Source organism: Xyrauchen texanus, chromosome 38 (assembly GCF_025860055.1).
Source record: "Xyrauchen texanus isolate HMW12.3.18 chromosome 38, RBS_HiC_50CHRs, whole genome shotgun sequence".
In the NCBI taxonomy this organism is placed as follows: domain Eukaryota; kingdom Metazoa; phylum Chordata; class Actinopteri; order Cypriniformes; family Catostomidae; genus Xyrauchen; species Xyrauchen texanus.
The window spans coordinates 495,614-517,926 of NC_068313.1; the positions used below are offsets into that span (position 1 = coordinate 495,614).

At 48.2% G+C, this 22,313-nt stretch overlaps 1 protein-coding gene across 1 annotated transcript; it reads left to right on the forward strand.

Annotated features, from left to right (window-relative positions):
* Window positions 1-1,722: 1,722 nt before the first annotated feature.
* LOC127631917 (tripartite motif-containing protein 16-like protein) lies at window positions 1,723-22,185 on the forward strand. The gene is made up of 6 exons (XM_052110324.1): window positions 1,723-2,374; window positions 3,344-3,439; window positions 3,529-3,762; window positions 9,675-9,834; window positions 9,978-10,037; window positions 21,085-22,185. The coding sequence occupies exons 1-6, from the start codon at window positions 1,784-1,786 to the stop codon at window positions 21,618-21,620; spliced, it is 1,677 nt and encodes a 558-aa protein (XP_051966284.1). The 5' UTR covers window positions 1,723-1,783; the 3' UTR covers window positions 21,621-22,185.
* Window positions 22,186-22,313: the final 128 nt, after the last annotated feature.

The window sequence follows — 22,313 nt, forward strand, 5'->3', positions numbered from 1 at the left end:
AATTAGTAATTACAAGGGTATTATGCTATAAATGTGATTTATGAGGACATTTCTAGTGTCCCCATAATTCAAATCACTAAACAATGTTTTATTGAAAAAGTAAAAATGCAGAAGGTTTTCTGTGAGGGTTAGGTTTAGGGGTTGTGTTAGGTTTAGAGGATAGAATCTATAGTTTGTACAGTATAAAAGTCATTATGTCTATGGAAAGTCCTCATAATGATAGGTAGACCAACATGTGTGTGTGTGTGTGTGTGTGTGTGTGTGTGTGTGTGTGTGTGTGTGTGTGTGTGTGTGTGTGTGTGTGTGTGTGTGTGTGTGTTAGAAAGCATATTATGTTATGTTTAAGTTCCTTTGTGTCATTAATGTTTATGTTGATTGTTCACCCGGTTCTTGCCCATCCTGAACCCGTTACACTGGTGCCGTAACCCGGGATTTAGAGGAAGAGGATACATTCCCATGGAGTCGTCACCACTGGAAGTCTTCCAGTCTCTCGCCAGCATCCACCAAGGCCAACACCAGGCCGTCATTGATCTCAGAAGAGAGCAGCAGCAGAAGCGCTTTGAGGTGCTCCTTCAGGCCCAGGAAGAAAATTGACAGGTGCTGAAATTTGACCAAGTGACTGTGATTGAGGGTCAACGTCTTCAACCGGGCATCGCACTCTCGTATCCATACTTTTCAACTATAAAAGATTGGCTATATACAGTGACACAGGACATACGCACGTGATAAAACACAACCTAGTTGTTGGTACCAAAGAGCCGTCGGGAAATGATATTCCAAGTGGCTCATCATAATCTGATGGCAGGTCACTTGGGACAGGGGAAAACACAAAGCCGCCTCATGGCCCATTTTTATTGGCCGGGCATTCACAGGGGTGGGGGTAAGCGGCATGCTGTGAATGTCAGCTGGTGAATCTGCCGGCCACCCCAAAAGTGCTGTTGCAGCCTCTTCCATTGATTGAGTTTCCTTTTGAGTAAATTGGCATGGAACTCGTCAGCCCACTAGAACAGGCCACATGTGGACATTACTTTGTGCTAGTCCGAGTGGATTATGCAACGCGATATGCAGAAGCAGTGCCGCTGTGCAACATCTCAGCATGTAGTGTTGTTGAGGCACTCTTCAAAATTATCTCCCGAGTGGGGATTCTGAAAGAAATCCTCACTGATCAGGGCATGACATTTATGTCACATGCAAGCTGTACGAATTATTGGGTACTAAATAGATTCGGACAAGCGTGTACCATCCACAAACGGATGGCTTGATCGAATGATTTAATGAAACCTTAAAGAATATGATTTGTATCAATTAGATTGATCTTGTTTTAGAAACAGCACTGCATAAGATATTTAGGTTTTTCAGGTCTTACTGTACTGGCAGAGTTTTTATAGTCAAAACAAGTGAAAAAATTAATACAAAGTATTTAGAATACATTACTGACCTTGAGTAATCTAATGCAATATGTTACAAATTACATTTTACATCATGTATTCTATAATCTGTAGTGGAATACATTTCAAAAGTAATCCTCCCAACCCTGGCCCTACATCTTTTGATATAGTAGTCAAAAACTATACCTGACATGAGAACTGATTGCAAACAGAAATTGAAGTAAGATCCAGCGTGTGTCTGACACCTAGTGAACATTATCTGTAAAAACACAAACTTGTTTTGTACACGCCTCTCAAACACAGAACCAGGAAACTGTGTCAACTGATCATTTCAAGGAAACAGAAACTAAAGTGCTGTGGTACGTGTCTCTCTGTCTCTGAGTACATGCAGTAAAATGGCAGAAGCCAGTATTTCAGTGGCTCATGAGCAGTTCTGCTGTCCTATCTGTCTGGATCTACTGAAGGATCCAGTGACCATTCCCTGTGGACACAGTTACTGTATGAACTGTATTACAGACTGCTGGAATCAGGATGATGAGAAGGAAGTATACAGCTGCCCTCAGTGCAGACACACCTTCACTACAAAACCTGCTTTAGGTAAAAACACCATTGTGGCTGAAATGGTGGAGAAACTGAAGAAGACAAAACTCCAAACTGCTGTTCCTGCTCACTGTTACACTGAAGCTGGAGATGTGGCGTGTGACGCCTGTACTGGAACAAAACACAAAGCTGTAATGTCCTGTCTGGAGTGTCTGAACTCTTACTGTCAAAATCACCTTGAACAACATGAGAATCTCTTCCAAGGTAAGAGACACAATCTGATGGATGCGACAGGACGATTCCAGGAGATGATCTGCCGTCAACACAATAAACTTCTGGAGGTTTTCTGTCGTACTGATCAGAAGTGTATCTGCATGTTGTGCATGATGGATGATCACAAAAACCATGACACTGTTCCAGTTGCAGCCGAGAGGACTCCGAAGCAGGTATGAATTTAAATTACATTTGCTTTAAGTAGGTGTAAAGCGTCACATTACATTCTCTCTACCAAGTTAAAATATACACAACTGCAATTAGTTTAAATCTCTGTAGTCACTATAGGCATTTCTCTCACTCGATAGTATGGAGTAACACGAGTTAGTGATAGACTGGTTTCCCTTGGCGTAAGCCCTGTCCTACGGTTCAGCGTCAGGATTCTCGCTCAAAGTATTAGATCCTGCTGGAAGGCGATGACAGCAGGGGAAAGGAGCTAACCCCTTTTAGATGGGACCTAAACTGGTGGTGTTGAGGTGGCGGTGTGTGAAAGCAATGCAGAGTAACGAAAAATGAAAGACAGCTGTGGTACCTTATAAGGCATAGGCTAGATCATGATTGGATGAGATTCCAGAATTGAATGAATGGATGATGTAAGGCTCACCACGAGTCCTCTGCGAGAATGATCGCTTAAGCTTCCATTTCTACTGCAGGTTGCCCCATATTATTGGCAGATCACATGTGCTTCATTGTCTGCGCTCACATTGGTAGTTTCAGGTTAATCTCTGCTCAGATTTGACATATCTCCCTCTCACAGGGACATTATACGACTTCAAGTTGCTTTTATAGTTGTAAATATTTGTCAGTTTAAATGCCTACCTTTTTTATTTGTGTTTTTGTCCTTCTCACCAACATCTGCAATGAGCGACATTTCGTTGGTTACTTGGTTTCTATTTCTGCCACATAGAGCACAACAGTCTGGATCTGGATTTTTCCATTGGGGAATTACATTAAATTAGAGCTCATAGCAGGTCTGTCTTTAAAATGTTCTAAGGTAGTTAAATCCCTTATTAAAGATGCTCAGCTTTCCCTTATTAAGGTGTTTTGCTCCGATTCAATATGGATTGTGAAATGTGCAATATGTTAATAATGATTTGTGTCATTCAATTCTAATATATAAATGAAGTTTGTTTGATCAACAGAGTCACTTGGAGGAGACACAGAAAAAATCCCAACAGAGAATCCAGGAGAGCGAGAAAAAGATGGAGGAGGTGAGAAGAGCTGTGAAGTCTCATAAGGTGAGTTTTGAGAAGAGGAAAAGAGAAGTTTGAGACTCACAGACTGTGTGAGGTGTCAGTAAGAGCTGATTGTAATGTGTGTGTAACAGCGCTCAGCACAGACAGCAGTGGAGGACAGTGAGAGGATCTTTACTGAACTGATGAGCTCCATTGAGAGAAGACGCTCTGAGGTGACACAGCTGATCAGAGATCAGGAAAAGGCTGCAGCGAGTCGAGCTGAAGGACTCTTGGAGCGACTGGAGCAGGAGATTACTGATCTGAGGAGGAGAGACACTGAGCTGGAGCAGCTTTCACATACACATGATCAAATCCAGTTCTTGCAGGTAACACATCTCATCATTACTATTCATCACACTGAAGCTGAATGCTTGGCATCTGCTTGCAGTCGAATGCAAGCCTGTCAAAGTATACTTTATGTGACTGTGCTCGCATGCACATGTAGTTAGCCCTACGACTGTTATGAGATAGTGGACTATTTCTCCTCAGGAGTGTATACAAATAAATATGTCTTTATATTCCTTCAGATTCACTTGACACAAATCCAGGTCTCTCCTGTCTTCCTCACACACATATTTTTCACTTGCATATCCGCTGTTGTTGTTTCCACATTCATCTCTTTTCAAACTGTGTTAGATTTCTTAGTGACTGGACTGGATTTTCACTTGGCAGATGCTAAAACCGGTGAAAAAATTCCTACAGACTTGCATTTAAGAAGTGACCTGAGTCATATCTAGATACCAGAATATCATAGAGATTTGGACTATTTTTTATAATATTATTTTAGTATTACAACCACCTAGCAAAGCTCTAGCAACCATCCAAAACACTTAAAGCAATCTAGCAAAGTTTGACATGTGCAAGTACCACTCATTATTCACCTTGCATACTTTCTTCAGGAAAAATCTAATGTAATTTAATTTACATTTATTTCTTGTGCATTCCAATTTTTGTTCTTGGCACATTCTTAAGATATTTAAGAAGTACATGATGCAAATGGCGAATATTAGAACAGCTGTTTAAAAATTATGCTAGAGATGATTAGACCTCAAAAGCACTTGATGATGTCATGACAATGATTGCTTGTACAGAACAGATATTGTGAAAGGGATAACTAGTGTGAAGCTTGAGCAACGAGGCAGACGAGGAGATGCGGATCCAAACGCAGTTTAAACTTTATTTAATTAACAAAACAGATAAACACAAAGGAACAACCCACAATGGGGAAATCAAACATAAAAAACTGCTAACTAAACACGACGTAAACAAACAGAGGACTCGGGAAGGAAACACACACCAGGCTGACATCAAACAACGATAGACAAGGACTGAACAAAGAAACAGGGTATAAATACATAAACATGGGAAAAAGGGGCCAATGAACGAACAGAACTCAAACAAGATAACAAGGTGATTAACAGAAGCAAAAGGCAAACTAATGAGGGCAGGTGAAAACAATGACAGAAAACACGAACGCTAACAAGGGGACTATGGAGTTACATAAGGGACTAAAGTGAAAACTAAGAATTGCAAAAGTGACAAAAATGGCAAACAAAAGGGCAACAGTGAAACAAGACAGGGTATACATAACAGAGCCCCCCCTCAAAGGATCGGCTTCCAGACGATCCTAGAAGACAAAAAACAAAAGACAAAAACCCACAAAAACAACATGAGGGCACCAGGGGCAAATAGACAGTCCAAGTGGGCACATGGGCAGACAGACAGACCAGGGGGGCACAATGGGCAGGCAGGAAGTCCGGGGGGCACAGAGGGCAAGACAGGCAGGTCATGGAGGTGCAAGGGGCAGACAGGAAGTCCGGGGGGGAAATGAGACAGTCCACGAGGGCACAAATGGAGATGAGACAGTCCACGGGGCCCATTAGGCAGTCCCTGGGGGCACAAAGGGACAGGGTTGGGGGGCCAGGGAGGTATCGACCGGGCAGGGACAGGTTTCGATGGTCTGGGAGCTGGCCACCAGGCAAGGGTAGGTGCAGGAGGCCTGGGAGCTGGCCACAGGGCAAGGACAGGTTTGGGGGACCTAGGAGGAGGCCACTGGACAGGGACTGGGTCAGGAGGCCAGGGGGGAGGCCTCAGGACGGGAACAGGGTCAGGAGGCCTGGGTGGAGGCCACAGGACAGGGACTGGGTCAGGGGGCCTGGGAAGAGGCCACGGGACTGGGACTGGGTCAGGAGGTCTGGGAAGAGGCCACAGGACAGGGACTGGGTCAGGGGGCCTGGGAAGAGGCCACAGGACGGGAACAGGGTCAGAAGCCCTGGGAGGAGGCCACAGGACAGGGACTGGGTCAGGAGGCCTGGGAGGAGGCCACAGGATAGAGGCCGGCTTTGGTGGCCTGGGAGGTGGTCGTGGGCCAAGGGCCGGTTCAGGGGACCTGGGAGGTGACCACAGGACAGAGGCCGGTTTTGGTGGCCTAGGAGATGGAGTGGCCACAGGGGAGGCCGGCGGAGCCGCGTGAGGCGGAGCCAAGGAGGACCTCTGAGGCGGAGCCGAGGGAGGTGATGGCTCAGAAGGCCCAGAAGGCGGAGCTGAGGGAGGCTCAGGAGGTGGAGCTGAAGGAGGCTCAGGAGGCGGAGCCGAGGGAGGCGGCGCCGTGGGAGGCTTTAGGAACGGAGACCAGGAAGGCTCTGGAGTCTCTGGGGGCAGAGACGTAGGAGGCTCTGAGGGCGGAGCCGCCGAAGGCTTGAGTGGCTCGAGAGGCGGAGCTGCAGGAGGCCCGGGAGGTAGAGCCATAGGAGGCTCGGGAGGCTCTGAGGGCGGAGCCGTCGAAGGCTTGAGTGGCTCGAGAGGCGGAGCCGCAGGAGGCTCTGAGGGCGGTGCCGTCGAAGGCTTGAGTGGCTCAAGAGGCGGAGCCGCAGGAGGCTCGGGAGGCTCTGAGGGCGGAGCCATCAAAGGCTTGAGTGGCTCGAGAGGCGGAGCCATAGGAGGCTCTGGAAGCGGAGCCGTAGGAGGCTCTGGGGGCGGAGCCGCAGGAGGCCCCGGAGGCGGAGCCGCAGGAGGCTCGAGAGGCTCTGGGGGCGGAGCCGTAGGAGGCTCAAGAGGCTCTGGGGGCGGAGCCGTAGGAGACTCGGGGGGCGGAACCCTGGAAGGCTCGAGAGGCGGAGCCCTGGGTGGCTCGAGAGGCCTGGAAGGCGGAGCCCTGGAAGGCTCGAGAGGTTCGAGAGGCGGAGCCCTGGGAGAATCGAGAGGCTTGAGAGGCGGAGCCCCAGGAGGCTCGGGAGGAGGAGCTCTGGAAAGCTCGGGAGGCTTGAGAGACGGAGCCCTGGAAGACTCGAGAGACTTGAGAGGCGGAGCCCTGGGAGGCTCGAGAGGCTTGAGGGGCGGAGCCCTGGCAGGCTCGAGAGGCCCGAGAGGCGGAGCCCTGGCAGGCTCGAGAGGCGGAGCTCTGGGAAGCTTGGAGGGCGGAGCTCTGGGAAGCTCGGGAGGCTTGAGAGACGGAGCCCTGGAAGACTCAAGAGACTTGAGAGGCAGAGCCCTGGAAGGCTCGAGAGGCTTGACAGGCGGAGCCCTGGAAGGCTCGAGAGGCTTGAGAGGTGGAGCCCTGGGAAGCTCAGGGGGCGGAGCTCTGGAAAGCTCGGGAGGCGGAGCTCTGGAAAGCTCAGGAAGCTCGGAAGGCGGGGCTCTGGAAAGCCCAGGAGGCGGAGCTCTGGAAAGCTCAGAAGGCGGAGCTCTGGAAAGCTCGGGAAACTCGGAAGGCGGAGCTCTGGAAAGCTCGGAAACTCGAAGGCGGAGCTCTGGAAAGCTCGGGAAACTCGGAAGGCGGAGCTCTGGAAAGCTCGGGAAACTCGGAAGGCGGAGCTCTGGAAAGCTCGGGAGGAGGAGCCCTGGAAGACTCGAGAGACTTGAGAGACTTGGGAGGCGGAGCCCTGGTAGGCTCGGGAGGCGGAGCCCCAGGAGGCTCGGGAGGAGCTCTGGAAAGCTCGGGAGGCTTGAGAGACGGAGCCCTGGAAGACTCGAGAGACTTGAGAGGCGGAGCCCTGGGAGGCTCGAGAGGCTTGAGGGGCGGAGCCCTGGCAGGCTCGAGAGGCCCGAGAGGCGGAGCCCTGGCAGGCTCGAGAGGCGGAGCACTGGGAAGCTCGGAGGGCGGAGCTCTGGGAAGCTCGGGAGGCTTGAGAGACGGAGCCCTGGAAGACTCAAGAGACTTGAGAGGCGGAGCCCTGGAAGGCTCGAGAGGCTTGAGAGGCGGAGCCCTGGAAGGCTCGAGAGGCTTGAGAGGTGGAGCCCTGGGAAGCTCGTGGGGCGGAGCTCTGGAAAGCTCGGGAGGCGGAGCTCTGGAAAGCTCAGGAAGCTCGGAAGGCGGGGCTCTGGAAAGCCCAGGAGGCGGAGCTCTGGAAAGCTCAGAAGGCGGAGCTCTGGAAAGCTCGGGAAACTCGGAAGGTGGAGCTCTGGAAAGCTCTGGAACTCGGAAGGCGGAGCTCTGGAAAGCTCGGGAAACTCGGAAGGCGGAGCTCTGGAAAGCTCGGGAAACTCGGAAGGCGGAGCTCTGGAAAGCTCGGGAAACTCGGAAGGCGGAGCTCTGGAAAGCTCGGGAGGAGGAGCCCTGGAAGACTCAAGAGACTTGAGAGACTTGGGAGGCGGAGCCCTGGTAGGCTCGGGAGGCGGAGCCCTGGAAGGCTCGGGAGGCGCTGGCTCTAGGACGGGCATGACCACTGGCGCTGGCTCTTGGACGGTCCTGGCTACAGGCGCTGGCTCAGGGACGGTCGAGGCTACAGGCGCTGGCTCAGGGACGGTCGAGGCTACAGGCGCTGGCTCAGGGACGGTCGAGGCTACAGGCGCTGGCTCAGGGACGGTCGAGGCTACAGGCGCTGGCATACTGACGTTTGAGGCTATTGGCACTGGCTCACTGACGTCTGAGGCTACAGGCTCTGGCTGGGTTACCGTGGTATGTGCCGGCTTGGGTTCGCCGGGCGCTGAGAGCAGAGCCAAGGGGGGTTTAGGGCATGGGGCTGCGGCAGGCGGAGGCTGGAGTGCAGAGACCACTCCCTTTCTCCTCTTCCTCCGGGCTGATGCGACTGGCGAAGCTGGGATGCTGTTCCTGGTCAGCGTGGCTTCAGGCTCGCTGGCCGTGGTTGACGAGGGCTCAGGCTCGCTGACCGTGGTTGACGAGGGCTCAGGCTCGCTGACGGTAGAGGCCGTAGGCGCTGGTTCGCTCACTGTGACACGCGTGGCCGCTGGCTCGCAGACCGGGGCAGGCTTGGGCTCTGGCTCGCAGACCGGGGCAGGCGTGGGCTCTGGCTCGCAGACCGGGGCAGGCGTGGGCCAGGAGGCGGAAGCCTGTCTTTTCCTCCTCCTCCGGGCAGACGAAGTGGACTGTGCAGGTTCAAGAGAAGCCACTGGCGTGGGGGGTTGCTCGCTGACAGGTGAGGCTGGTGTGACAGGGAGCGGTGAGCTGCACGCTAGTAGGGTCGTCTCCAGGTAGTCGCGGAGAGTGCAGCCGGGCGTTGCCTGTGGCACCCGCTCCCTCAGCGAGGGATTTAAGCTGTCCTTAAAAAAAACACCAATGCGGAGTCCGGGAAGTCCGTAAAGGTCGCCAGGAGGAGAAAGTAGAGAGCGTGGTCTACCAAAGGCTGGTCTTCTTGCCGCAAGTTGAGCAGCCGGCATTTGGCCCGTATAGCTGCTGGATCCATGTGTGGTCTATCGTTCTGTAAAGCTTGAGCAACGAGGCAGACGAGGAGATGCGGATCCAAACGCAGTTTAAACTTTATTTAATTAACAAAACAGATAAACACAAAGGAACAACCCACAATGGGGAAATCAAACATAAAAAACTGCTAACTAAACACGATGTAAACAAACAGAGGACTCGGGAAGGAAACACACACCAGGCTGACATCAAACAATGATAGACAAGGACTGAACAAAGAAACGGTATAAATACATAAACATGGGAAAAAGGGGCCAATGAACGAACAGAACTCAAACAAGATAACAAGGTGATTAACAGAAGCAAAAGGCAAACTAATGAGGGCAGGTGAAAACAATGACAGAAAACACGAACGCTAACAAGGGGACTATGGAGTTACATAAGGGACTAAAGTGAAAACTAAGAATTGCAAAAGTGACAAAAATGGCAAACAAAAGGGCAACAGTGAAACAAGACAGGGTATACATAACAACTAGGGTCATAACACATATAGGTACTGTAATTTAATATAATCTTCACAGTAAACATATAATTGTAGGTGATTTAAGGTTTTTGTATTTTAAATTTGTATTTCTTTAGAGTTGGCAGTCTTTCTCTAAACCTTCTGGATTTTCAGTCTTACCCAACATCACTGTCAGTTCTCTCCTGTCTTTTGATGAGGTGATCAAATCTGTCTCTCAACTGAAACAACAACTGGAGGATTTCTGCACAGAACACATTGACAAGATATCTGACAGAGGTAAAGTATCAGATATTCAGATATTTCAGTGATGAATCAATAACATCAACTTGCATAATATAACTTCATGGAAGAATCTCAAAGTTGTTTAAAAATTAAATGGAATGTTACAGTAATTTTTCTGATATTTACTATTCCCATAGTCACATACATTGAGATTATTCCCACCAATGAACCCAAAACCAGGATGGAACTCTTACAATGTAAGTCATAATGAAAAAACACACATACAACACAACTTAGTCACATAAAATATCTTAATTTCTGAACATTAGAGACATTAAAACCAGTAAAAAATTGAGCAGTAACTAAATAATTATAAAAACATTAAAAACGCTGGCTACCACCCCTGTGGTTCGCTATCCCAGGGCTTGCTGAGTGACTCTAGCCAGGTCTCCTAAGCAATAACATTGGCTCGGTTGCTAGGGAGGGTAGAGTTGCTATAATGTGGTTTGTTCTCGGTGGGGCATGTGGTGAGTTGAGCATGGATACTGCGGTGGATGGCATGAGGCCTCCACATGCGCTATGTCTCTGTTGCAATGCACTCAACAAGCCACGTGATGAGATGTGTGGGCTGACGGTCCCAGATGCGGAGGCAACTGGGACTTAAAAGCACATTGATAATTGGGCTTTCAATATTGGGAGAATAAGGGGGGGGCGGGGGGGATATTTAAATAATAATTAAAAAACGCATCAAGGGCTCTCCCGTTCGAATCGTAATGAGGGCCCCCGTTTAAACGCAGGATTGGCTTGCTTCCCAAAGCCCCTCTCCTACAGAGTTTGCCCATTCACTGCACGGGCCCATCCTATCTAACAAATTGCATCTGGAGGAGGGCCTAATGTCAGGGCCAGATGGCTTGGATTCACTCCTCTGCCCGGGACGATCCTGCCTGACCACGGCGACGGCCTCCATGTTCGGGCATAGCAGATCCCTCCAGTGCAATAACAGGTCCCGCAAGAGCTCATTTCCATGTGGCCGTAACCGCCACTGTCCCTTCAGTGCCTATTTCCACTCTCTGTTTTCTACCTCCACCTCCCAGTTTCCTATCCCCCAAGTGGACCCTCCCATGAGGCTGCCTCTGCTAGCGGCTCTGCTCATTCTATCATCTTTGGCACCTCTGCCCATCTCACACAAGGCTATTTTTGTCATAGTTTCATGTTCGTCTTTCTGTGGGGGGGAATAAGAGGCATCGTAGTAAATTTTATCTCTTCCCAAACATACCACTTCGTACTTCAAGGCTTTACACAATTGGCTTAGTAGGTGCATGTCTTGATCCTGACATAGAAAACGGCACCATAGGCCTGTTCTGAAGCATCAGAAAAGTGATGGAGCTGGATTGCTGACAAACAACTTGGAGTTGATGGTCTAAGACTTTGTATGGTCAGCACTGATAGCAGAGGTAAGTCAGCCAGCCATCTGTGCCACTGTGCTGCTAAGTCTTCAGGTACCTCCTCATCCCAATCAAACTTCAGACGGCACAACAAGCTAGTTCCTGAAGCTGTGTCCATCCCAGAGCAGGCATTTGAAGCCTTGTCTGTCCCAGAGCCAGCATTGCAAGCCTCGTCCATCCCAGAGCTAGTGTCTCAAGGCCACAGAAGCTGTTCCCCTGTCACTGCCAGCACTCCTGACCATGGCGACTTCGCTCTCTGAGTCTTCCACAGCTCCGCCCTATGAGTCTTCCACGGCTCCGCCCTATGAGTCTTCCACGGCTCCACCTTCTGAGTCTTCCACAGCTCTGCCCACTCCTCCTCCAGTGGTCCCAGCCGCTCTCCCAGAGACTCCTTCAGTAGTTCGGTCCGCACACCCAGAGACTCCTCCAGTGACTCCGCCTGCTCCTTCTCCAGCAGCTCCGTCCGCTCCACCTCTGGCTCCTCCTGAGTCTCAAATCCCTGCTACTCCAGTGGCTCGGGCTCCTCCTGAAACGCAAACCTCTGCTCCTCCTGCGGCTCTGCCTGCTCCTCCTCCTGAATCTCAAATCCCTGATCCTCCAGCAGCTCCGCCCACTCCTTCTCCAATGGCTCTGCCCGTTCATTCTCCAGTGGCTCCTCCTGCTCTGCCTCCAACTCCTCCTCCTGGAACACAAATTCCTCTACCCTTTAAGCAAGCAGTTCTTAAACTGTTCCAGTAGAGTCATGATTTTTAGGCTGTTAAAATCTTCATCCTTCTATAAAACACACCACCTTTTAAACACACATGCCTACTCACAGACAAACTCTACATAATTCTAATTCATAAGAGGCTCTGAGGTAGAGAGCACAACAGTTTAGGTGCAACTACACTGAAGGATCACCCACCAAAAGTGGATAGTCAAAATATAGTGATAGACAAATATTTGGATATCAGAAGAATGAAGAGTGTGTGCTGATGTGCATGGATACAGCAGATCACATAAATAACAAGGTGCCTGATCATTGAGAGCTTTGTGATGAGGTTGAGATTCATTTTAAACTTAATGCGGCATGAGACAGACAGCCAGTAAAGACTAAACAAGATGGAGTAATGTGTGCAGAATGCTTGGTGTTAGTGAGAACTCTAGCTGCAGAGTTTTGGATGTATTGTAATCGGGCAATAGTTTTAGCTGGTAGGCCAGTAAAGACGCAGTTACAGTAGTCGAGATGTAATAATATGAAAGCATGAACTAGTGATTTTGCATCCTTCAAACTGAGAATGGGGCGAAGTCGTGCAATGTGACTGTGGCGTGGGGACTTGGTCTGCGGGAGAGAGAGAGCGGTAAGCTTGTCACCTGGTTCATAATTAACTCTAACACCTGTCTCATGTTATAGTGATGAGGAGGGAGACATAAAAGGCATGCCGAGTGTCCAAAGAGAGAGAGAGTGAGAGAGAGAGAGAGAGAGAGAGAGTGACCTACAAGCACAAAAAGCCAATAGTGCTTTCCTTTGATTATTACTTACTTTCATTACGACGGTTACCATCGATTGTGTGTGTGTGAAGCTAAAAATTAAAAGACTGACCTTGAACCTGCTTCGCTGTTTCCTGACTCCTCCATTGCCCCAAACGAAGAGCTTTTTACAGTGATGTAGATGGAAGAACGCAGTTTTAGTGATGGTTCTGATGTGGGCTTCAAAAGTAAGAGATGGATCGAAAGTGATTCCCATATTCTTAATGGTTTTAGAGGGTTTGGTCAGATTTCCATCAATATTGACATAAATGTCAATATTTCTTATAAGTGTTTGTGGCCCAGAAATCATGATCTCAGTTTTGTCAGAATTGAATTTGAGGAAATTACTGTTCAACCAAAATGTTATATCATTGATACAGGTTAATGAGCTGATGGCATGTGTTTCATCAAAACGTGAAATTATGAACAGTAGTGGACCCAGTACAGAACCCTGGGGGAAACCCTGAGTGAGAGGAGCAGTAGATGATTTGTTTTTCTTAATAGAGATGAAATATTGTCTGTTAGTGAGGTAGGAAGAAAACCAGATCATTACTACCCTTCAAGTGAGCAGTATCAGTGCTGTGGAGTAGGGGAAGATAGAGATTGTTCTGCAAGATGCAATTGTAACTGGGAGGCTACAACTTTTTCCAGAAGTTTAGATATAAAAGGCATGTTAGAAATAGGAAGATACGGCTGCAATTTTAAGATCAGTTGAAACAATGACAGATGCAAGAGATGTGTTTATCATATGCCAAATTGGTGCTGAAATGACTGACTCACATTGTTTAAGAAGGGAGGTTGGGACAGGGTCCAACTGACAAGATGATGAGTGACTGATCAGTGACTGAGGATTCCTATAAGTTTGTGATCTGAGATGCCAATTTGTGTACCAGTTGTAGAAACATTATTAAGACCTGATGTACAAACTAAGTCAAGTATATCACCATGGGTATGTGTAGAAAAATTCATATGCTGTGTTAAATTGAAGCATTCAAGAACATTCATGAGTTCAGTTGTATCTGAACAGTCAGTATCAACATGGATATTTAAATCACCAAGCATTATAACATGGGGAGACGTAGCACAGGCAAGAGTGAGGCAAGAGTGAGTATTTCACAAAGAGAGAATAAGTGACGTTGATACTTTGGAGGTCGTAAATCAATAACACAATGAGAGGAATTTCACCAACAATCTTGAGAGCCAGATATTCAAAAGATGTGACATTATGAAATTCAGTCAAAACCGCTCTTATACCATCTCGATAACAACAGATAGTCCGCCCTCTTTTCCATGATGTCAGGGTTTAGACAAATATTTGCATCCGTGGGGAGTAATCAAATTTAGTTGTAGAAAGTCATTAGGTGTTTGCCAGGTTTCAGTTAGCAGTTGCATGTCCAGTTTTTTATCAGTGATGAGCTCGTTGAGAATTGACACTTTGTCCGTTAGAGAGTGACAGTTCATAGTGCCAAATCCTCACGAACAAACCCTAAGTGTTTTGATGTGGAGTAGTGATCATCTTTAGTTAAATGCCTCTATGAAAGTGAGTTTGAGCATCTTGTTTCATCAAAACTGAGCATCAGTTTTACAGCACTGTCTTTTTGTCCACATTGATGGAAGTGCTGTGGGTGATGAGCGATAGTTAGATTTGAGATTCCGTGGTGAGCGATGGATATTCCACGGCCGCCGAAGGATTCCTAGTTCACGTCAGAGTTCATATTTCTCAGAGTCTAAATGCGGATGGCACTTTAAGACTCTAAGCCGTGATATCAGTAGTACGATTTTTTTATGGCATGAATGCCAAGGACAAAAGCAAAGAAGATATAAAACGCTTTAAAACATGAAATTCAAGACATGTTCAAATACGAGATATAGAGCAAAAACAGTCACGAGATACCAGCTACAGCAGCATCAATCAACCATACCGCTGTAGCCAGACCGTGCCTAGTCTACACCTAACAGTTTATCGAGAGGAAGGCAACCCAACCGTTCTAAGAACTGTCGACACAGGTGAAAAAGAGAGTGGAGACTCACTCAATACCCATGCCAAGAGAGGTGAATAACAGACAAAAAGAGCTAGCGACATACCCGTGAAATGGAGTGTGAGCTGTCCAGACTCCAATGGCAGGTACATGCTGTTTTTCTCTGGTGAGCATAAAGAAAGGCATAGAATCCAATTCCAAACATGTTATAAATCCAGAAGCCAACAGGATTTAACTTTATGCACAGACTAATAAATGAAAAGAAAAACAAACTGAAACAAATACACAAACAAATAGTCCAAATCTGAAGCGGCAGCCAAATGCGCACGGTGTTCTCACACCGGAAGCAGAAATCAGTGTACTGTGTTAAGGAAAGCGACCCATTATATTAACTCCCACTCTTTCCGTAGGGCACCCTTTTGGGAACTGCTGCTGGTAGCATGGGACTGGCCGGGCAGTAAAACCATCACATTACTGACAATAATGTTCAACATCTCTCCTCATTAGACCTCAGTAAAGCTCTGTCTGACATGCTTGAGTGTTTTTGAAACTCCAAAATATCCAGATCCCCATTCTAACACCAGTGAAGTGGTTCCAAGAAGCACACAGGACTTACAGAAACAGTTTATTACTTGGGCAACTGTAATTTCAATGCCCATACCATACAATTCACATGAAAGATGTATTCACAACAGAACCTGTGCTCAGAATTACTGCACAAACTCCCCACTGCCCATATCCTGGGCAGAACAGAGTGAGACTTTCCCTTGCCTTTTCGTTGAACGTCCTTTTCAGGACGCGTCTTTTTAAAGATGGGTTTCCGCCTCTGTGTAGTTTCTGGATGCGGTTTCTGGATCCGTCCTCCTGCGGCTTTCAAGAAAGAAAGAAAAGCGGTGCTCCGCCTCAACAAACATGGGCTTAGCTCTCAGCCCTGGCGTCAAGCTCCCCGCGGAAGATGGACGCCCGCTCATCTCACGGACCCCCTCGAGGACCCGGAAGGCTCCCAGGCGCTCCTGAGATGACCGACCCAGAGACCGAGACGTTAGCTCCGGAGCTGGTAAGACCACTCCGTTCCCCGGTGGGGGACGGGAGGAGAATCTTTTGTTGAATTAATTTAATTTGCCGCTCCCCCTAACGGGGGCTATGGTACTCACATTCTCAATAATAGAGCTATTTCCTTTTTTGTCTCTGGGTCACCTGGCCCGCAAATGCTGTTCTCACGGCACTTTTCCGCCAGGCCTCAACAGTCCCGGCATGCTGGACGCGGCCACAGTCCGCCTTCAGCCCCACGACTGTCCCCCGGCCGGCCGGATCTGACGAGTCTAGAGGACGCCTACAACCGGACCTCCTCTTCCAGTCACGAACCCGCCCCCTGCCGGGCGCGGAGCAAGGTAAGTGCTTCGAGTTTGTTCTCAGCACCAAAGCCTCGGGACGCACCCTTGCCTCCCGACGCCACACTACCTGCTTCGCTCCGCTGTGAAGCCCCCGCCGGGTACGTCCAAAATACTCGTCCCCTTGGTACCCCCAGCACGGAGTTTGGAGGCATGGCTTTCACTGCCCAACCGTCACGCTGGCTGTACCGGACCATTCGACTCGGTTACGCAATTCAGTTTGCCAGGCCCCGCCCCCCTCTTCGCGGGCGTCCGTTTCCGCAGTAGACGGCGAACATGCCAGATCCCTGCGCAAAGATGTGATAGGGCCTGTCCCCCCAACCGAAATGGAGAAGGGTCTCTACAGCCCTTACTTCGTTGTACCCAAGAAAGGCGGCGGCTTACGACCAATCTTGGACTTGCGAGTTTTTTCAACCGAGCACTGCTCGGTTGAACTCCCGTTCAAAATGCCCATGCAAAAGTGTATCTTAACATGCGTCCGGCACCTAGATTGGTTCGCAGTGGTAGACCTGAAGGACGCGTACTTCCACGTCTCAATTCTGCCGCAACACCAACCCTTCCTATGGTTCGCGTTCGACGGGCAGGCGTTTCAGTACAAAGTCCTCCCCTTCGGCATGTCTCTGTCCCCTCGCGTCTTCACGGAAGTCGCAGAGGCAGCCCTTGCCCCACTCCGAGAAGCTGGCATCCGCATACTCAACTACCTCGACGACCTCATACGGGCCCACTCCCGAGAGTTACTATGCGCTCACAGAGACCAGGTGCTCAAACACCTCAGCCGTTTTGGGCTTCAGGTCAACCGAGAAAAGAGCAAGCTCACTCCGGTTCAGAGCATCTCCTTTCTCGGCATGGAGTTAGACTCAGTCTCAATGTCTGCACGTCTCACCAACGAGCGTGCACAGTCGGTACTGAAATGCCTCGCAAAGTTCAAGCCAGGCACAACGGCCCCTCTAAAAACTCTTCCAGAGGCTCCTGGGGCATATAGCATCCTCCGCCGCAGTCACGCCGCTGGGGTCGATGCATATGAGACCGCTTCAGCACTGGCTTCAGACTCGAGTCCCGAGACGAGCATGGCGCCATGGCACGCACCGTGTGATAATCACCCTGCATGCCGCCAAACAGGTCACTGCGTGCCACTCACATCCCCACAGTAGCGGACACACTGTCACGACAACGCTTGCCCAGTGGAGAGTGGAGGCTTTACCCCCAGTCGGTCCAGCTGAATTAGGAACGATTCGGCAAGGCCCAGATAGACCTGCTTGCCTCCCGAGAGACCTCCCACTGCCCGCTCTGGTATGGCCAAACAGAGGCTCCCCTCGGGGCAGACACGCTGGCACACAGCTGGCCCACGGGGCTGCGCAAGTACGCATTCCCCCAGTGAGCCTTATTGCACGGGTGCTGTGCAAGGTCAGGGAGGACGAGGAGCAAGTCACACTAGTGGCTCCATACTGGCCCACCGGGCCTGGTTCTCGGACCTCGTACTCCTCGCAACAGCCCCTCCCTGGCAAATTCCCCTGAGGAAGGACCTTCAGGGGCAGGGCATGCTCTGGCATCTGCATCCAGACCTCTGGAAACTCCACGTCTGGTCCCTGGACGGGACGCGGAAGATCTAGCTGGCCTACCACCTACTGTCGTAGACACGATTAAATCCCTCCCGGCCAAGCCTGTTCCCCTCCTGGGACCTCTCGGTAGTCCTCATGGGCCTCCAGAGACCTCCCTTCGAGCCGCTAGAATCAGTTGGACTCAGGGCCCTCTCTCTTAAAACTGCCCTGCTGATCGCGCTCGCCTCCATCAAGAGGGTCAGGGACCTGCAAGCGTTCTCTGTCAGCGACACTTGCCTGGAGTTCGGTCCGGCAGACACTCTGTGATCCTAAGACCGCGACCGGGCTACGTGCCCAAGGTTCCTACCACTCCCTTTAGAGACCAGGTAGTGAACCTGCAAGCGCTGCCCCGGGAGGAGGCAGACCCAGCCCCGTCATTGCTGTGTCCGGTACGTGCTTTGCGTACCTATTTGGACCGCACGCAGAGCTTTAGATGTTCTGAGCAGCTCTTTGTATGCTTTGGGGGACAGCGGAAAGGAAACGCTGTCTCCAAACAGAGGCTTTCCCACTGGGTAGTAGATGCCATTTCATTGGCTTATCACACTCAGGCCGTGCCCCCCCGCTAGTGTTGCGTCCTCGTGGGCACTGGCCAGGGGTACCTCCCTGGCAGACATTTGTAGGGCAGCGGGTTGGGCGACACCCAACACCTTTACGAGATACTATAATCTCAGGGTTGAGTCAGTTTCATCCCGTGTTTTCTCAGGTCCGAGCCAGTAGAACTCGGTAACACGCTGATGGGCTGACCGGGTGAATCGCTTGCATATACGCCCTTTCCCTCGCTGAGGTAAAACTGTGCGTCTTATTTCCCAAGAGATTCCACTCAACTCGAATCCCTGGTCGATTCCTCCCTAGCCCTCGTGGGTCCGCAGTTCGGCGGAGGAACTTGCCGACCCAATCCACTGCGGGTACTCAAATCTACCCTGTACTGGAATAGGTGCTCCACAGGGTGAGGACTCCTATGCGGACTCCCCCTGTGTGTATTTTCCGTGATACGGTCCCCTTACGAGCGGACCCCCCCCCCACTGAGGCTGGATCTACCACCGCGCCACTTCCACGTGTCGCCTAAAAACACATGTGATGTATTCACCACCTTACCTCCCCAGCTGGGTAGGGGTGGTCTCCGCAGGGTCTTTTCCCTCTGAAAGAATAGGAAATTGGGTAAGACCCCCTTCCCTCAGTGCGTGTAAGGGCCCCGGCTGTCTATTGCTCTATGCGAGAAACATAGAGAGAAAAGAGGCCCAGCCAGGCTTGGCCCGTTCCCAGGTTGGCAAGCGTCGCCTTGTTCCCCTGTCAGGGTAACCAAAAGGATTCTGACGACTTTTGTGGGGCATTGGGGAAGGGTATGTGCAGTCTGATACAGCTGGTCGTCTGGCACGTAAAAACACCTGCCCGCTCCTGTGTCGGACCACGTACACGGCTCAGCGCATGGCGTAATTTCAATTGGACCCCTAGTGTCGCTTCTCCGTCGCAACGTGGAGAGAGCGACAGAAGGGGAACGTCTAGGTTACGAATGTAACCTCCGTTCCCCGATGGAGGGAACGAGACGTTGTGTCCTTCCCGGCCACGTCGCTGAGCCGAGCCGCTGTAGTGGCCGAACCATTTCCGGCTCCTCAGAAAAATCCTGAATGAACTCTAGTATTTGCCTCGCCTTTGTACCCGTATGTCCGGGGTATGCAAATACTAGCTGCCAACTTCTCATTGGCCTTTTTTCATATATCAGAGGTATATTCGGTGCTCAAGAGAGACCCCTAGTGTCGCTTCTCCGACACAGCGTCTCGTTCCCTCCATCGGGGAACGGAGGTTACATTCGTAACCTAGACGTTTAGTGTGAGAAAATTGCTTATTTTCCTTTTATGTGTTATATTCTATCCAATTTTACAACTTTGTTGCCATGATGACATAACACTGTAAATCCTTAAAACGACAGTAAAAATTATGATACAAACAATGTTACGGCTCAAATAATACACTAATTGTAATAGAAGAATTAATGTAACAGCTTTTATAAAATTATAAGCCTCACATTTCTGCTTCTAAACCCTTCAAAAATTGGCCCCATTCACTTCCATTGTAAGTGCTTCTCCATAAACATAAGCTTTTTTTTTAAGAAAAGAAAATTAGTATTCCGTTAAGCTGAAATGTGTTTCTGTGAAATTTCTGTGCCACAAATATTTGTAGCATATTTTTATAAAATCACTTTTTGATCAGGCTAATTGATAGAAAAGATCTAATTTTCCATATCTGACTTAAATAGTTAACATGCTTAATATCATTTTTTGTTTTACAATATGATTGTCATAATCAGCCAGCTTTCCACGTTCAACAAGTGTTTATGTATTTTTTTTTCTGCTTCATCAATTTCTTGTGGCCAGGGATTGGAAGCCCAATGTGTCCTTCGTCACTCATCACAAAATTTCCTTTATCGCTTTTCACAAGGATCTGTGTATTTTAAAAAGAGTCTTGAGACACATTGAAGACCATATCAATATAATTATGTCTTTCATGAGAAGTCTTAATGGATTGCCAGCTGTAAATGGAAATGTGCTTGGTCTTTTAAAAACTCCATGTTGTGGCCAGCCTTCAATTTTGTAAAGCAGAAAAGACACTTATTGGTCTGGATAATCAGGATCATGATCCGAGGGTACATGCAAAGTCTGGAGACAGCGTCACCTATGGGTCAAAAATGTAAAAATTGAACACTATGTCCTAAAATCATTGGGTTGGTGTATGTGGATTCTGTGAATCATGAGAGTTTCAACTATACCAAGTTTCCTCATATCAGTTCTATTGCCTCTCCGTCATATTGAATTTTATAAAAAAGTGATGTATCTTTTAAAAACATTGTCAGATTTCAAAGCAAATCGGCATGCATCATTGATATCATGCCCTGATGACACTTAAGCAGTTTCGAGAAACCACCACCTATAGTCCAAAAGATAACCCACACTTGTGTGCTGACTCTTACCTCAGGAAATCTCTTTGCCTTTCAATGGTAACGATATTGACTGTAGTGGTTGGATGTACATCAGAAAGTCATGCATTAGAAATGTGTGTAATTCTGTAGATTTTTGAATTGTGCTTACTGATGGAAGCGAGGCTTTTCCCTATCAAATGTTGAATGCATCTTTGTTGAAAAAGTTGATCATTATAACAGCTGTGAATATTTATATATTCAAATTTATATTTATATATTCTGACTTGCAACTATATATTCTGATTGAAATGTATATATTCTATACACTAAAAACACACATACATAAAAACAAAAGTGCAACTCTAGTTTCTTTACAGTATTATAATTACTTTGTGGTGGTGGGGGGGGGGGGTTTATATGAGTGCATAAATTGACCAACTTGTTAACATTTTTTTTTATCTCCATCAGATTTTCATCAGCTGATAGTGGATCCAAATACAGTGAATAAACACCTCCGTCTGTCTGAAGGAAACAGAGTGATTACTTACACTGACACAATCCAGCAGTATCCTGATCATCCAGATAGATTTAATCATTGGCGTCAGATGTTGTGTAGAGAAAGTGTTTGTGGACGCTGTTACTGGGAGATCGAGTGGAGTGGGAGTGATGGTGTGGGTATATCAGTGTCATATAAGAGCATCAGCAGGAAGGGAGATGGTTATGAGTGCGTGTTTGGATGTAATAATCAGTCCTGGAGTTTGTCCTGTTCTCCCTCCAGGTACTCATTTGGTCACAATAATAAAGGGACTAAACTCCCTGAAGCCACCAGCTACAGTAGAATAGGAGTGTATGTTGATCACAGAGCAGGAATCCTGTCCTTCTACAATGTCTCTGACACACTGACCCTCATCCACAGAGTCCACACCACATTCACTCAATCTCTATATCCTGCGTTTGGAGTTGGAAAGAGATCATCAGTGAAACTGTATGATGTAAGAATATGATACAGAGATTCTACAAAAGGCTGTGACTACACAGTATGTGTCCATCTGACCAGATGCGATGTATTCAAATAAAAACAATGTGTGCAATGTGAAAATTATCAGTCATTCTTCTAACTGTATCCTCAATATCTTTAAGTCCCTAGAATGTATGGCTACGAATAAAGGCATCATTAGAAATAAATATTCACATTGTTTAACACTCTAGTCTTGGCAACCCATTATATGTTCCCTAAAAAGTCCTTTGTGATACATATGTGCAGTAATTTATTTATTATTCATTCATCCATAACATCATAGTCAGTGAGTAGAAAATGTTTTTTTTTTACTGTAGATACTCAAACTTTAAGCTTATTAGTTTGAGTAATATTGTTAATTGTTTAGGGTTTTATGAGTTCTATGAGCCCTCTGTAGGTATAAACTAAAGGTTTATAAAGGTGTTTTCCGCCCATGGCAGCTGGGTGTGCAAGAGCAGACAGTCATTTGACCTTGCTCATGGTGCTGCAATACTTCATGCTGCCAGAGAACAACTTCTTTGTTTGTTTTATTTTGTGAAAGTAAATAAATGCTGGCAACATAAAAATTTTCATCTGTCTCTGTATTTTTTTTATATATTTTTTTTTACATTTGTCAGGAGAATTGCACCAACAACTCTCATTGTGGTCTTAAATCAAGGGACTTAAGTTATGAGACTTT